Below are 17,270 nucleotides of genomic sequence, written 5' to 3' on the forward strand. Positions count from 1 at the left end.
TCTTGTTCTTCGTAGGCACTGTGTTGACTCCCAATGAAGTGTGGAAGATACCACTACACATACCTCATCTGATCACCACTCCATGTGGTAGAATCTTTAGAAAGTTTGCAGTAGGTGAGACACGCACTTTAGTCTTAGTAACATTTAATGTTGTACAAAGGTTTCTACATTTAATTTTCGGAAAGCTGGAGATGCTAATTTTGGAACAGTGCAAGGTTGACTCTTCAACATAATTTGTGTCTGTTGCTTGTGTAGGATGTAATCCAACGATTTCTGTTATCTTGGACAATGCTGAAAAAAAATTAAATGACACAAATTCAATAAATTGGAGCTGTTTTCATAAATGAATTGCTCATTTCCTCACTTATTTATTGATTCATTCATTGTACTTTCTTAGTTTTGCTAACTCCATGTTTTTATGATACACTCAATTTGGTGTGTAGCATATGGATCAACTTATATGAGCCTTCAGGAAGAGTTCATTAGCAAATTCAATGTCTGCGGCAAGTTCTTACTCTTTATTGACGTTGTTATGGCGTGTGAGGAAGATTTCCTCTCTCCCAGAAATGTTGACTAAGGTTGTAACAGTAACTGTGAATGCACTCTGTGACACACTAAGCAGTAATTAGTTTGCGCTTTGCCAAAGGTTGGTTGGGTTACGGGAAGGAGACCAGACAGCGAGGTCACCGGTCTCACAGGGTTAGGGAAGGACGGGTAAGGAAGTCGGCCATGCCCTTTGAAAGGAACCATCCCGGCATTTGCCTGGAGCGATTTAGGGAAATCATAGAATACCTAAATCAGGATGGCCGGACGCGGGATTGAACCGTCGTCCTCCCGAATGCGAGTTCAGTGTCTAACCACTGCGCCACCTCGCTCGGTTTGGGAAAGGGTAGCTTTGTAGGATTATGATTTTTTTCTGTAAACAATATGAATTGTATGCATATTGTCAACACATGAATGTATCCAATACAGATACATAAATATATAGACAAACACATGTGATTTGATGCATTTTATTTGTGCAGCATATCATATTCAAGAATTGCAGAATGTCTCTTAACCGTAACAGTTAATAATTAGCATAATTGTCACCATAATCTATGTGCCAATTCAGACAATCTTCGAAGGTACCTGTAGAAACTATTTTCAGGTATGTTTTTAGGGTATTCCTGAATGAACGAGTTTTTCTCTTAAGTCTCTGATCACTTGTAAAAGTTTGTTATAATATGTAATTCCACTGTGTAGGAAACCATGTTGTATTTTTGCTTTGTTTTTCCTACTGAGAAATAAGCAGTCGCTGGATTTGGTTCCATATTCATCCTCCAGTGTCAATGGGAAGCAACCTGTCATGAAAGAATCATTTATGATTTGCACTAAAGAGTTTTTCACACTGACTGTACAGTTCTTCTATATGCACAGAGGCTCTTCATTTTTTTAGACTGTGCTTAAAAGTGCATAGTTTTACTGTAGTGTTGGGTCACAGCATTATTGTATTTGGTGAGTTTTTGTTCAGACTGTGTTTTGTCAAATGTCTGTTGTACGTACCTTGGTACCTATGTTTCTGAAGTATTGAACTGCAATGTGTGCTCTATTCCTGGGATCATATATTGTGGTACCATGATACTTCAATGGTATGTTTCTTGTGTTTTCTTCTACTTGTCCCCTCTTTGGAGATTTCCAGACTGCATTGATTTCGTTTTCTGCTTTTCCTGTAAGTTTAACCATTTTCGAGATATTTTTTTAATAATTACACATCATAACATTCAATCAATCAAAAATAAACTCTTAAACTTACAAGTAAATATAGAAAGCAGTGGTAAAAGAACTACTGTTCTCTATGTAACTGAGCATTGGCTAAAAAACAATGAAATAACTTGTATAAACTTAGACAGTGTTAAGTTAGTATCATACTTTTGCAGAGATAATTTTAAAAATGGTGGTAGCTGCATATTTTTTAGAGATTGCATCACCTGCCCTGTAACTGCAATTTCATTGGAAAGGTAAGCAACTGAAAAACATTTTGAGTGTAGTGGTATAAGTATTGAACTGCAAAATGAAACCCATGTAATAATGTCTTTAAACACAGCTCCCAGTGGTGATTTCAGTGTGATAGGCTGCTATCACAATTTTGGGAGAACAAGTTAATTTTATGTGGAGACTTGAATATTGACTATCTGAATCATAATATAAAACGGAACTAGAGAGCTTCCTTATAGTGTATGGTTAACATAACACAATACAAAAGTACACCAGAATAGGTATGAACACACAAACTGCCATTGATTACATAATTACACATATTCAGTCTGGCAGATATAATGGCCTTATAGAAGACATGAATTTATCAGATCACCACTCACAGACAGTCATAATAAAAGAAGTAGGGAAATTAGATTCACTCAGCTTTATCCCATACAGAGATACGAGAAGTTCTAACATAACAGACCTAAAGATAGAACTACAAAGTCGAAAGTGGCCATAAATGTACTTAACTAATAGTGTGAATGATAAATATAACAGTTTCCTAGATATCTATTTAAATATCATTGAAGAATGGTTGCCAACCAAAACTAAACCAATAAAGAAAAAGAGAGGAAATCTGCCATGGCTAACAAAAGGTCTATTAGTATCCTGTTAAAAGCTGAAACTCCTTCACACAGTTTTGAAAACTCCACATAGGCCTATTCATTTTGTTGAATATTGCAGAGCCTATAAAAATATTTACAATAAAACTTTAATAGCTGCAAAAAACTGTATAATGGTAATGTTATTACACAAGTTCCCAACAAAGTCAGAAACACTTGGAAGATAATAAACAGAGAAACAGGAAAGTCATCAGGAAATAACAATAAAAGCTTAAGCCGAAAATTCAATAATGTTGTAACACAAGATCCAATAACCACTAGTAACACTTTCAACCAATATTTTACCAGCATCTGCCAACAACTAACACAGGGTAACAATAGCTAGTCTCTGCAAGCCCAGAAACTAGTTGAGAATAAACAAAAGTCACCCAATAACTCATGTTACCTGTATCCGGCTACTAAACAAGAGATAAGAAAAATAATAGAGAAACTATAAAATAAAGCATCCACAGACATAAATGGCCGTGAAAAAAAATTTGAAGCTAACTACAAGGGAAATTGCTAAACCCCTCTGCTACTTAGTAAACTCATGTCTCGAAAAAGGAATCTTCTGAGGATGAATGAAGATTGCCAGAGCACTATCACTACAAAAAATGTGATCACATGTGCCCAAATAATTACAGAACAGTTAGCCTCCTTCCCATTTTTTGAAGGTCATAGAAAGAATAATATTTGTTAGGTAAATGAAATTTTTTGATAAAAATTCTATCATAAATGGTAGTCTGTTTGGGTTCCAGGAAGAAAAATCTAGTGTCAGCTGCATTGGAACATAGTAGTATAATATCTGCAGGCCTAGATGAAGGTCAAATCCCAGTTGGTGTTTTTTGTGATTTATCTAAAGCTTTTGATCTTGTCAGCCACCTCATATTAATAATGAAGCTACACCACTATGGAATTACAAGAAGTGCTCTTGATATCATTAAGTCATTTCTGCGGAGCAGAATACAAGCAGTGGAAGTGTCACACAATCAAGGGAAACCGCTATCAGGACTACAAGATATAAAACATGGGGTGCCGTGCCACAAGGTACTTTACTAGGACCCCTCCTTTACTTTATAGAAGTAAATGATTTACCTTGCAACGTAGACAGTGAATTGTTACTCTTTGCAGATGACACAACAAGAATAGCTGTGTGACCGAGCTTACAGGAGGTCATAAGTAAAAGTAATCAAACAGTTGAAATAATCACCCACTGGCTTGAAGTGAATAGGTTAATTCTCAACTATGAGAAAACTAATGCAATCCTATTTAGGAACAACAAAAGAAAAACAAGTTAACTAACAAATTTGCAAGAGCTAGACGTAAGAGTACTCGAAAGTGCTAAATTTCTAGGGATCACTGAGGACAATTGTTCAGGATCGAAAGATCATATTCCCAATATAAGAAATAAAATTAGCAGTACTGTTTTTGCTCTGAGATAAATTAAGCCACTAATAACTGAAGATGATGTGTGCATGGTGTATTTTTCATACTTCACTGCTATAATGAGCTATGGTATAGAAATCTGGGGCCACTCAACTTAGCTTATATATATATATCTGCTCCTTGCTTGAGATCATAATGATAAAGTCAACAAAAATGAAGATTGACACCACCACCACGCCACAAACACCAAGAAATTAATATCTCCGCAGCAGAACACATCTCAATATGAGAGAAGAAATGACAAATCACAGGAGAAGTCTAAACAGGCAATCAAACAACTGCTATTAGAAACCCATTTATATTCAGTCAGAGAAATCATTTGAAATGAAAGTAACTGAAGCAAACATACATAGAACATGAAAAGAAAAATGTACACAGGTACAGAGGAAAAGAAAAAGTAAAATGTGTTAACATCTCAACAGCATTGTTTTATCTAAGTATTTAGTTTTTCTACAGATTTATTGCTGTTAATTTTTTTATGAATGTAAACAAAACAAGACCTAGAATATGTATGTGCTATGTGACTGTATTATACCATATATATAAGATGATGGACCCATAGCAGAGAATTCTTGAAATTCAATGTTCTCTAATTTAGGTACATAGATTATGTGTGCCTCATAAAATCTGTTCAGTTTATATAACTATAATTTTGTAACTCTGTTGCTAATTTCCAGAAATGTTATGGCTAAAATTTATTACTTATCTTAGCAAAACTATAGTTAGAATCGCTAAAAGTAATGTATTTTATTGGAAAACCGGCAAATCAAATATGTACTTGGACTTACTCCATAAATGTACACCATAAGCTGTTAAATAAATAAGTGTGTTTTTGTATGAATGGTTTTGGTTACAAAATTCTTCATTATTATGGTTGTTTTTTATACTGCTAAGATGCTTGAGGATTACAGCCTCCAGTATCCCATTAGTTACCCAGTTATTTTTATTTTGTATTTTAGTATCTCTTAGTACTTCCTCAAACTGAAATTCAAAACTGAATTTAAATATTGAAATGATCTTTGAACATTGCCCATTCATGCTAATCTCCATGTAGAAGTGTTCCCAAGTTTAAGTGTTCATATTTGTGACAGATTTGACTATTTTCGGCATAAAGAAAACCATTATGTATGTGAATATTTTCGTTTTGTTTTTTACACCTATGTTTAATTTTAAGATCTGATGCAAGTGATTTGAAAGTTCAGAGTTATCTACAATGACATCACATCTTATTTTCTCTATATCATTTACTTTATGTTCAATGATTAATACAGAATGCTTGGTTATGCCTGTGACAGTGTCAATCAGTTGTGATAGTCCATAGCTGTAAATAATGTTAACTTCACCAAGAAGTTTAGTCCTATTTATGATTAAAGTGCAAACAAGAGTGAGACAATTATCATTCTAAATAATGATAAATGTTTATTGTATTTGTAAGTAGCTTAGATGAATCAAAAAATTATGCAATCCCATAAATATCCAAATTACTGACATTAGTTCACAGCATTTTTTTTTTGCGAATCATACAGAAAAATCCAAGGTAATATCAGTGTTCTATGGTACCCTAATTTAGTAGAAACCATATAAAACTTCAAACATATACTCCTGGAAATGGAAAAAAGAACACATTGACACCGGTGTGTCAGACCCACCATACTTGCTCCGGACACTGCGAGAGAGCTGTACAAGCAATGATCACACGCACGGCACAGCGGACACACCAGGAACCGCGGTGTTGGCCGTCGAATGGCGCTAGCTGCGCAGCATTTGTGCACCGCCGCTGTCAGTGTCAGCCAGTTTGCCGTGGCATACGGAGCTCCATCGCAGTCTCTAACACTGGTAGCATGCCGCGACAGCGTGGACGTGAACCGTATGTGCAGTTGACGGACTTTCAGCGAGGGCGTATAGTGGGCATGCGGGAGGCCGGGTGGACATACCGCCGAATTGCTCAACACGTGGGGCGTGAGGTCTCCACAGTACATCGATGTTGTCGCCAGTGGTCGGCGGAAGGTGCACATGCCCGTCGACCTGGGACCGGACCGCAGCGACGCACAGATGCACGCCAAGACCGTAGGATCCTACGCAGTGCCGTAGGGGACCGCACCGCCACTTCCCAGCAAATTAGGGACACTGTTGCTCCTGGGGTATCGGCGAGGACCATTCGAAACCGTCTCCATGAAGCTGGGCTACGGTCCCGCACACCGTTAGGCCGTCTTCCGCTCACGCCCCAACATCGTGCAGCCCGCCTCAAGTGAAGTCGCGACAGGCGTGAATGGAGGGACAAATGGAGACGTGTCGTCTTGAGCGATGAGAGTCGCTTCTGCCTTGGTGCCAATGATGGTCGTATGCGTGTTTGGCGCCGTGTAGGTGAGCGCCACAATCAGGACTGCATACGACCGAGGCACACAGGGCCAACACCCAGCATCATGGTGTGGGGAGCAATCTCCTACACTGGCCGTGCACCTCTGGTGATCGTCGAGGGGACACTGAATAGTGCACGGTACATCCAAACCGTCATGGAACCCATCGTTCTACCATTCCTAGACTGGCAAGGGAACTTGCTGTTCCAACAGGATAATGCACGTCCGCATGTATCCCGTGTCACCCAACGTGCTCTATAAGGTGTAAGTCAACTACCCTGGCCAGCAAGATCTCCGGATCTGTCCCCCATTGAGCATGTTTGGGACTGGATGAAGCGTCGTCTCACGCGGTCTGCACGTCCAGCACGAACGCTGGTCCAACTGAGGCGCCAGGTGGAAATGGCATGGCAAGCCGTTCCACAGGACTACATCTAGCATCTCTACGATCGTCTCCAAGGCAGAATAGCAGCCTGCATTGCTGCGAAAGGTGGATATACACTGTACTAGTGCCGACATTGTGCATGCTCTGTTGCCTGTGTCTATGTGCCTGTGGTTCTGTCAGTGTGATCATGTGATGTATCTGACCCCAGGAATGTGTCAATAAAGTTTCCCCTTCCTGGGACAATGACTTCACGGTGTTCTTATTTCAATTTCCAGGAGTGTATTTCATGGCCTCTTTTAGGTTTCACAGATGTTTCAGACAGAATTTACCCTTCACGTGCTTCTTTATTGGAATATTCAATCATTGGTTAAGATGGTGTGTCCAAATATGTGGAAACGTCTCTTGGATCAACTGCTGCTGCCAATGTCAATGGAGCATCTGCCACAGCTTTTAGTCCCAAAACCAGTAAGTAAGAATTAGCTTCTAACCAGTTGCTAATAATTACGAACTGCCACAATTTCTACTTTAGCACATAACAATGTCATTGAGCAACTAAGGCTACATAATGATTCTTGTCATTTTAAAGTCTTACTTGTCACACGTTTCAGATCATGAACTCCAGCAGCATTGTATTAGTTACAAACATCACTTGTTTTGCTGATTAACATAAATTGTATGACCTTTCTCATATCTGCTACTGTCAGCTGGCACTACACAAGGGAACAGTTCACTGTGATGTGTACAGAATACATGTCCAAGGATGGGTGAAATGTAGTGAAAGGCTGATAGAACCATCCCTTTCCTAGAGGCTTTTCCTGGCTTATGTATACCACAATGATATTGCCTCTCTTTCTCACTTGAATTACAATATCTCTTGCAGTACCCTGAGCCACCATTTGTTGGCACTCATTGTAGTTCCTGGTGCCTCTTAGTTGATACATCTGTGACCACAATCACAAATGCACTAGATGTACAATACGTTATCAAAAGTATCTGGACATTCCCAAAAAGGTACGTTATTCATATTAGGTGCATTTTGCTGCCACCTACTGCCAAGTACTCCATATCAGCGACTTCAGTGGTCATTTGGCATTGTGAGAGAGCAGAATAGGTGCTCCACGGAACTCATGGACTTCAAATGTTGTCAGGTCTTTGGGTGTCACTTCTGCCATATGTCTGTACAAGAGATCTCCACACTCATAAACATCCCTAGTTCCACTGTTCCCAATGTAATTGTGAAGTGAAAACATGTAGGGACACGTACAACACAAAAGCATACAGGCCAACCTTGTCTGTTAAGTGATAGAGATGGCTGATGGTTGAAGAGGGGTGTAATGTGTAATAGGCAGTTATCTATCCAGACCGTCACACAGGAATTCCAAACTGCATCAGGATACAGTGCAAGTACTATGACAGTTAGGCATGTAGTGAGAAAACTTGGATTTCATTGTCAACAGCTGCTCATAAGCCACACTTGGCACCAGTACAATACCTAACAACAGCACACTTTGTGTAAGGACGGTTGAACAGTGAAAAAACGTTGTGTGGAGTGATAAATCACGGTGATCTGCTGGCAGGGTGTGGGTATGGCGTACGCCCTGTGAACGTCATCCGCCAGCGCATGTAGTGCCAACAGTAAAATTTGGAGGCGATGGTGTTATGTTGTGGCCAAGTTTTTCATGGAGGGGGCTTGCACCCCTTATTGTTTTGCGTGGCACCAACACAGCACAGGTCAACACTGATGTTTTAAGCACCGTCTAGCTTCCCATTGTTGAAGATCAATTTGGGGAGAATAACTGCATCTGTCAACACAATTCAGCACCTGTTCATAATGCAGGGCCTGTTGTGGACTGGTTACATGACAAAAACATCCTTGTAAAAGGCTGGCCAACACAGAGTCCTCACCTGAATTCTACAGAACAGCTTTGAGAAGTTTTGGAATGCCGACTTTGTGCCAGGTCTCACTGACCAACATAGATACCCCTCCTTCGTGCAACACTCTGTGAAGAATTGGCTGGCATTCGCCAAAAAACCTTCCAGCACCTGATTGAAATCGAGCGAGGTAGCGTAGTGGTTAGACACTGGACTCGCATTCGGGAGGACGACGGTTCAATCCTGCGTCCAGCCATTCTGATTTAGGTTTTCCGTGATTTCCCTAAATCGCTCCACGCGAATGCCGGGATGGTTCCTCTGAAAGGGCATGGCCGACTTCCTTCCCCATCCTTCCCTAATCCGATGAGACCGATCATCTCGCTGTCTGGTCTCCTTCCCCAAAACAACCCCCCAACCCAGCCTGATTGAACGTATGTCTGTGAGAGTGCAACTGTCATCAAGGCTAAGTGTCGGCTAATACCATATTGAATTTCAGCATTACCGAAGGAGGGTGCCACAAACATGTAAGTCTTTTTCGGTCAGGTGTCCACATGCTTTTGATCACATAGTGTACATGAAAGAAACTGTTGCACTTAGAAAACATTCAGAGAAAATAGTGTCAATGAAAACTATGCTAGGGAAACAGTCTCAGTAAAATGATTATTGTATTACTTTTGTGTCAGAGATTTCTTATACAATGTGAATGGAAGGAAGAGTCTTCAGTGGGATAAGAAGCAAAAACCATGCAGTACCAACCAGGGAAACAAAGTATGCTATTAAACATGATTCTCTACACAGTTCTGCCTGCAGCAGAATGTGCTTGATTTTGAAGAACGTCATCAAGACCAAACTAGCAGAGGTTTTGGAATGGCTTGAGGAATTGTATCATTTAACATGTTATGAGAGATTAATCTGTGAAACAGAACATGATGCAAGCAGAGTCCACAAGTTTCGACTATGTGGAAACCAGTATCATCCTTAACAAAAATGAAAAACTATTACGATATATCAGGTGTAGACCAAAAGACAATCAGTTGTAGACCAAAAGACAGACAGTGACCTGAACTTGGAAGTGTGCAAAAAATTTTCCAAGATAGTGCACGATTCAAAACTTTGCTACTTTTAATGTAACTGATTAAGTGATTGTGAACATTATGCCTCATGAACTAAATTTGACAAAAAGTACACAAAACTTACTGTACCTCGAAAGATGGACATTTGGATATTTATTTCCTTAGTATTTTGAAGGCAGATTATTTTTGTACCTAAACAATAAATATATTCAAAAATATCTACTCATAATGTTAAGATGAATATAGAAGTGATATTATGATTCAACTACTATATCTGAAATTACGTTCTCATATCATTAAATGTAGAACATCCAACACATTATGAACTAAAACTAGAAAATATTCACAAAAATTATTTATTTTAACTTGCATAAAGTTAGGTGGAATTGGAAAATTAAAAACTGAAATAAGACAAAAGTCAGAATGACAGAGAAAATCCTGTTGGATGACAACAGAATTGTCACTTTAATATCCATAAAAGTGGAGGAACAGGAAATAAACTCTTACAAAAGTTTATTCTACTCCGTTATCGCTTGTAAGACTTTGTTTACTTACAAGACTTCACATCTGTTCACATTAATGGACTTACTGTATTATTTTCATAATTCCTATTTTTTTTAGTGCTGGCTGGAATAACTGAATTTGAAGAAAATGTCTTTCAACCTATTTTTTTTGTATTAAAATTGTAGCCTAGGGCCATCCAGTATATGACTAGATGAATGTGGGAAACCTCCAAAAACCATTGTCAAATTGGCAGGTGGAATCAACTTTTAGCAACATAGGACAGCGCCAAGGTAATCCATATCCCTCCTGTTTGTCACATTATTGTGCAGGATGCCAACTGGAATACATAATTCATAGCTGCATATGGGGCTGTATTTCACCAACAGACAAAAGGTTCCAATCCTGGAGAGCATATTCCTGATCTACATAATGATATGCATGATAAAATGTAGCTACAGCACCGTTCTACTGTTTGAATCTCTTTGAGTGTTGGTGACTGCGTTATTATCAGTTATCGATAAGGCTTGTAGGCTTTGGTAAATCAGGTACTGAGGATTGGCTACTCACAAAGAGAATAGTGTAGTGAGCTTCATGTGTCTGTGATGAGTGATATCAGCTTCAACATACTAGTATGAAAACCTCATTTCTGTTTTTTTCCATCCCTTGGTCCAATGATCATGTTTTCTCTCTGATTTATCCCTTGAATTAATCAATCTCTGGAAGAATCCAGAGCTACCATATGTCTATGTATTTTGTGCTGATGTGTAGATTAACAGTCAACTAAAACTTTACACAAATGTTACTAGTAGTTTGTGATGTGGTGTTGATGTAGTCACTGAAGACTTTATAGCCCTCGATAAGATCCAGAGCTACCATATGTCTATGTATTTTGTGCTGATGTGTAGATTAACAGTCAACTAAAACTTTACACAAATGTTACTAGTAGTTTGTGATGTGGTGTTGATGTACAGTCACTGAAGACTTTATAGCCCTCGATAAGTTGAAATCACCTTTGAAAATAGTCAAAAACCTACAAGGAGGACCTGAATGTACCAGACACAACATTTTACCCTTTCTAATTTTCTTAAAAGCTTTATTAAACTTTATCAGCTTTGTAAGCTTTCACATCCTCATTAAGAAGATATATACTTAGCGTAATATTCCAAAGAAACAATTTGTTTCTGTTTCCTGCTGTTATGATACTGTTTCTTCATCTATACTAAAATGTAAGCTCCAAATCACTCATCTTGCTGCTTCTTAACATTTCGGTTAGTAGCTTGTGATAGATCCAATACACTGAAATAGTTTGATGTGTTATTTCTATGATTTCAATGCTAAGTTCATTTGAAATACAGCAGTGCTTAAAATTTTAACATGTTACCAGCACTTGTACACATAAAAAATTACTGTAAAGGGTAAATACTGACAGCCAACTTTGCAAGTGAAGCCACCATTCTTATTTCTTTTTAATGATTTTGTTTTAGTTATGTCATGCTGTAATTCGTTTAGGGCATCAAACAACTTGTCAATATGATGCACTTAAACAGACAAATGGAAATATGTGGGAAATGATATCTAAGAAATAGTATAGACTACTTGACACTGAAATCAGCACAGCACTAGCAGCATGTTCACATCCCTTAAATTTCTATGGAATGTTGCAGTACTGAAAGAATGTGGTGATGTTCTAGGCTGCTCCTTACTTTTTTTGCCTGACAAGGCACATTTGAAAAATGTCTCATGAGCATTGAACCCATGTTTTGGACACAGGCATAGCCAATTCAATAGATATTAGTAACACACATTTTAGCTGCCAATTTAACTGGTATCTAACAGACTAGCAGAATGTCAGCTGTAGGTAATCCATGTGTCCAGCACATAGTGCCTTAGCAGTGTAAGATAAGATTATTCTGACTCTACAGTATTCATGTGTGAGTGATGTAGTGAACTGTAAGTGGGTATTTTGTATTTGTGTTTGTACTGTTCACAATGAGGACAGATGCAAACAAGATGTTATGAGGTTTTCTACCAATTTAATTACCATCTTTATCATGTGAAGTACTTGAAGAGGAAAGAGACAATGCAAACACTATTTTTGGTTTGATCAAGAAACTTGAAAATGTCACTCTCACCGAAATCACGGAGAATGAAGAACTGGTGCAAATGCCTTCCAAGGCCATTACTGATGTTGAATCAATTTATAACACTTTTAGTGATGATTGGAACAAAACAAAAAGGGTGGTCATTTACAACAATTATGCATCACTTCAGAAAAGTCAAGGACAGGGACTATGTGTCTCAGTATCAGAGATAGTAGGAACAACAGAGAAAAACGTGAAAAACTTTAGTTCACATCACAGTATAGTTAGTGTACTTTCCAAGAGGCAAGGGCCAATTCCACGGCTGTGCATGATGTTGATATAAGGCTGTTGGCATATACAAAAGCTACAGTGCTTGGACTGACACATTCCAAAGCTTAACCTAACTGAGTGTGGAATTTTGAGGCAGTTCACAAGATTCTGTGCCACAGATTTATGCACTATGTAAAGTGCAAACACGTTCAGGTTGAAGAAGAGATGGAGAATTCTGTAATTGCCATTGGTATTAAATTCATGGATGTGTTTTTGTTGTACAGTCAATACCATACAGGGGGCCATCATTACTGAGGACTCCAAAGTTGGCAGATTAAGCACAGTTGCCATTCACCAGCAGTCACCACTGCAGTGATTGCTGTCCAGGCCCAAGCACCAGCCGGCTTGTATCCCCTGCAGAGCTACTTAGCAGCACAGTGATGTACATTGGTATTCAGTGTGTACTTCATCTCAGAGATGTCAACTCATGGTTGGGGCAGTTAATTTCATGAAACTCTGACTTCAGTCAGCACAAGTGAACTATTGTACAGACATTTACAATTGTACATGTCAACACCATCTGTAAGGAGAGGACTTTGTACTGCACCACACACCAGTCTCCAATTTATAAACTGACTACTGTCAATATAACTGCTTTCAAATGTGCAAATGTGTGTGAATTTCTAAGGGACCAAACTGCTTAGGTCATTGGGCTCTAGACTTACACACTACGTAAACTAACTTATGTTATGAACAACACACACTCATGGCTGGAAGGAGGACTCGAACCTCCAGCAGTCAATGACATGATGCCTCTGACTGCATGGCCACTCTGCACAGCATAACTGTTTTAAATGATGTTTGTTATTCATTCTATGTCTGAGTTATGCTTCAATTCCTGTGCACCTTCCTGAACAGAATTGTATTTTGTATGCATGTCTACCACTAAGAAACAAATTATTCAATGCTGACACTAATAGCTACAACATCTGACGACAAGGAAAAATAAGGTTTTGAAAGTTCTGCCTAAATTTTGGAAAATTTGTGTCTGCTTGGGATCTGGCTGTTGCCCACCAATATTTAGGTGTACTAACGTGTTCTTTCTACAGAATACTGGCAGAAGACTTCTTCCAGTATATATATTCGATTTTATTGTGGTTCAGTACTCTGATTCTACGTGTGCTTGGAATTAGTCATTGCGCCATTTCTATTCCAGATATGTCACTTAAACATGTCGCTCCATTTCAGGAACTACAGATCCAGCAACTTAGGAATAGTATTAATAGACTTTTGAAGTTTCAATCAAACATAACAGCATGGCGTCCTGCTACTAAGGCCACACTGCAGCAATATAAATCTGCCTGTGCATCTAAGTTCTGAGAATTTTATGTCTCAAGCAGGTTGCTGATTTGATGGATCACCAAGACATAATTGATAGACTGACATTCAAGCTAGTGGCAGTAGTAAAGAGTGTATACGTGCAGGTTATGTACCATGGCCCAGTCAGGAATGTTCAAGACCAGCCTGGCCCATTCTACGTGGTGGAAGTAGTAAACACCTGCCTCCCACTAAGCAAGCAATAAACAAAATAAAGTCATGTTCATAATGTCTCAAAGCACATAAATGGCTAGCTTGTCCTTGTTGAAAGGTGTAATGCTTTAATTGTGGCAAACATGGAAACATTCAATCATTTTGCATGCAAAACAATTTTACAACAAGTCAAATGTTTGTTCACTAGAAAGGAAAGGTAAGAGTGTGAATGTAATTGTGTCAAAGGCAGTTCCTGAGGCAAACATTGTCAAGTCTGTGAGTTCCAATTCTGTAGTTAAATCAATCACAAAGTCCTAGAATAGGTCCTCAATGCAGACAAAAAATAAGTTATTCATGCCTTTGAACATATCTCAGCAAATGTTGCTTCTGCAACTAGACACAGTAATATAATTCACTGTGTTAAACAGGCTTACAAATGAACAATTACATTAGCCTAAACGTTCAGAGTTATAAGTGGTACTGTCCATTTACAATGGAGGTGATATTCAAATTCTTGGCATGTCTAGTTTACATGTCACTTTTAAGAAAGTAGCTAAAACAATGCCATTTGTGCTGCTATGCACAAAAGACAGCATCGAAATATTTTTGGTATTGACACTTTTGACTTGTCTGGCTTACATACTTAGGAAAATGCTTCGTCTGTCTACACATTTGTACCTAATGACATTTTATCTCAACTGTGCAAAGAATTTGAGGATGTCTTTCAAGACTCTTTAAGTAAGGCTAATGATTTTGAAGCTCTTATTACTCTGAAAGCAAATGCACAATCAAAAATCTTCCAGGCACAGCCAGTCCCATATTCCATAGATAGACAGATGAAAAATGAAGTGTATTTGTCTGTCGAGATGGCAGTGAATGAGGCTGTCAAAGACTACCAAAACCCGAAGAAACTCAAGTCATATGAAGACCATCAACAACACCAGTATTAGTGTTCACACACTCATGGATAACCAAAGAACTGAAAGTGAATGTATTACAGCAAAAGCAGAAATACTGAGCTCTATTTTCAAATGACTAACAAAGATACAGTTTATCTTCCACACCACACTAAAGATGTGTGCTATTAAACAAGGATGCAAGACCTACTCTGATCCCTGTCAGATTGCATACAGAATTTACAACTGAATTAGATCTCATTTTCACTATAATGTATCGTACATCTGTTAACAGTAAACTAGACCTATGACTGAAAAAGAGCACAGTTCACACCTGTGTACATGAATGATAACAGAAGCAATTCAGAAAATTACCATACAGCCTGAATGGCAGCCATCTATTGTGGAATCATTCAACATATCCTGAGCTGAATGATTACAAGTTACCTGAAACAAAATGACCTCCTCCATCTCAATCAGCATGGATTCCAACAACATTGTGCATGCAAAACCCACTTGAGCATTTTTCATGTGACATCCTAAAAGTCATGGATCAAGGAAATCAGATGAATGCAGTATTTACAGACTTCAGAAAAGCAGTAGACTCAGTACCACACCAAGGTTGACTTATAATGAATATACTGAGTATCAAACAAAATTTTTGACACAGTTGAAGATATTTTGGTAGACAGGAAATACTATGTTATCTTGGATGAATGGTCTTCAACAGAGGTCCAGGTACTTCAGATGGGTCCATGAAAGTGTGCAAGAACACAAGTCCATGTTGTATGTTACTGATATGGCAAACCATTTCAAAACAGAACCTCAGACTTACCCCGAGTGGTTCAGTTATCTTTGTGAAATATTCTTGGAAAAAAGCTACGAAAATATTAGTCAAACTTTAATAAAATTTTGAGGTGGTGCAAAGATTAGCAACTTGCTTTAATTGCACAGAAATGTAAAGTCATGCTCTTCATATCAGAGAATAGCACTTAATATCAATTGACTCATATAAATACCTATGTGTGACTATTGGTAGGGTTGCAATATCTGTTAACAGTAAATATGGCTTCTGTGGGACGAAAAAATGACCAGGATGATAGGGTTTTGAAACTAGTTAACAGTAAATATGAATTCTGTGGAACGAACAGATTACAAGAAAGCACCACAGAAAACAATATCGCCATCTAATAAGACTGAAGAGGAAGAGATACCAGGCTGGACAGAAAGTAAAAACAGCAGATCCCATTGAACCACCAGGCACAGGACAGCACCCAAACAACACATGAATGATTTTTTATGGTCCAATTCACTGCAGAAGGATACAACCAAGAAGAACTCCAGGACTCCCAGGAGATGAAAATCGAGACAGAAATGAAAAGAAGACAAGCGTCTACTCTTCAAAGAATTAACCAGGCAAGAAATGTACCTCATTGAATTGAATGATTTGGTAACTCTCCCATATCACAATTTACAGGGCCTAACCAGTAACTTATATGAGCTACAGGTACTTTGGAATGATAAACTAAAGGAGATTTCAGTCTTGTGTGTAACTGAATACTGGCTGCAAGAAATACAAAAATGTGCAGCTGGGATTACAGCCTTTCCAGGGGAACATACAGAGCTGGTGGAACATATGCATATGTAAAAACGGATATTAAATCAAAAGAAATTAAATTTAAAAATATCTACTGTAGTGAAAAAGATTTTGAATATGGTTTATGTTAACGAACAGAGAGCAAAATTATAATTGCATCTATAAATAGGCAATTTTGAATTGTTCTCTGAAAGTCTGGAAAACCTTGTGAACTGTCTAGATAGTCAGTCAAGATACATAATTATGTTTATAGATTTCAATGTTAATTTCAAGGACAACTGGTAGAAAGGGCAGAAACTGCTTAATGTTCTAAAATCATACAATATGTACACATATGCAGAAGATATCACCAGATATGGCAGCAGTAGTGAAATTACTATTGACCAAAAATTCTTTGATATACCAAAGTGTGGCTTTAAATCTGAATTATTGGATACAGGTTTCTGTGATCATCAAGCAATTAAATTGACTTAGAAACCTCATGTGAAAAGTGTCAACAAGAGATCTTTTGAGAGAAGATTAATTAATGATCACTGTACTGGTGTCTTTAATCTCACGTTAAAAAATGTGAATTGGAATACAGAAACAAGTAATTCTGTAGATATAAAATTCAACACGTTTTTGTGAAATTATAAATA

At 38.1% G+C, this 17,270-nt stretch overlaps 1 protein-coding gene across 1 annotated transcript; it reads left to right on the forward strand.

Moving 5' to 3' along the window:
* Window positions 1-3,174: 3,174 nt before the first annotated feature.
* Window positions 3,175-3,683, forward strand: LOC126298008 (uncharacterized). Its single transcript, XM_049989327.1, has 2 exons — window positions 3,175-3,272; window positions 3,383-3,683. Exons 1-2 carry the CDS (start codon window positions 3,175-3,177, stop codon window positions 3,681-3,683), a joined length of 399 nt encoding a protein of 132 aa, XP_049845284.1.
* Window positions 3,684-17,270: the final 13,587 nt, after the last annotated feature.

The sequence above is a fragment of the Schistocerca gregaria genome, chromosome X (assembly GCF_023897955.1).
Source record: "Schistocerca gregaria isolate iqSchGreg1 chromosome X, iqSchGreg1.2, whole genome shotgun sequence".
NCBI lineage: Eukaryota > Metazoa > Arthropoda > Insecta > Orthoptera > Acrididae > Schistocerca > Schistocerca gregaria.

Coding starts and splice junctions, on each gene's coding strand:
- LOC126298008 (XM_049989327.1), top strand. CDS start 3,175: ATGTCTCGAAAAAGGAATCTTCTGAGGATGAATGAAGATTGCCAGAGC. Junction 3,273..3,382: donor GCCCAAATAATTACAGAACA/GTTAGCCTCCTT, acceptor TTTGGGTTCCAG/GAAGAAAAATCTAGTGTCAG.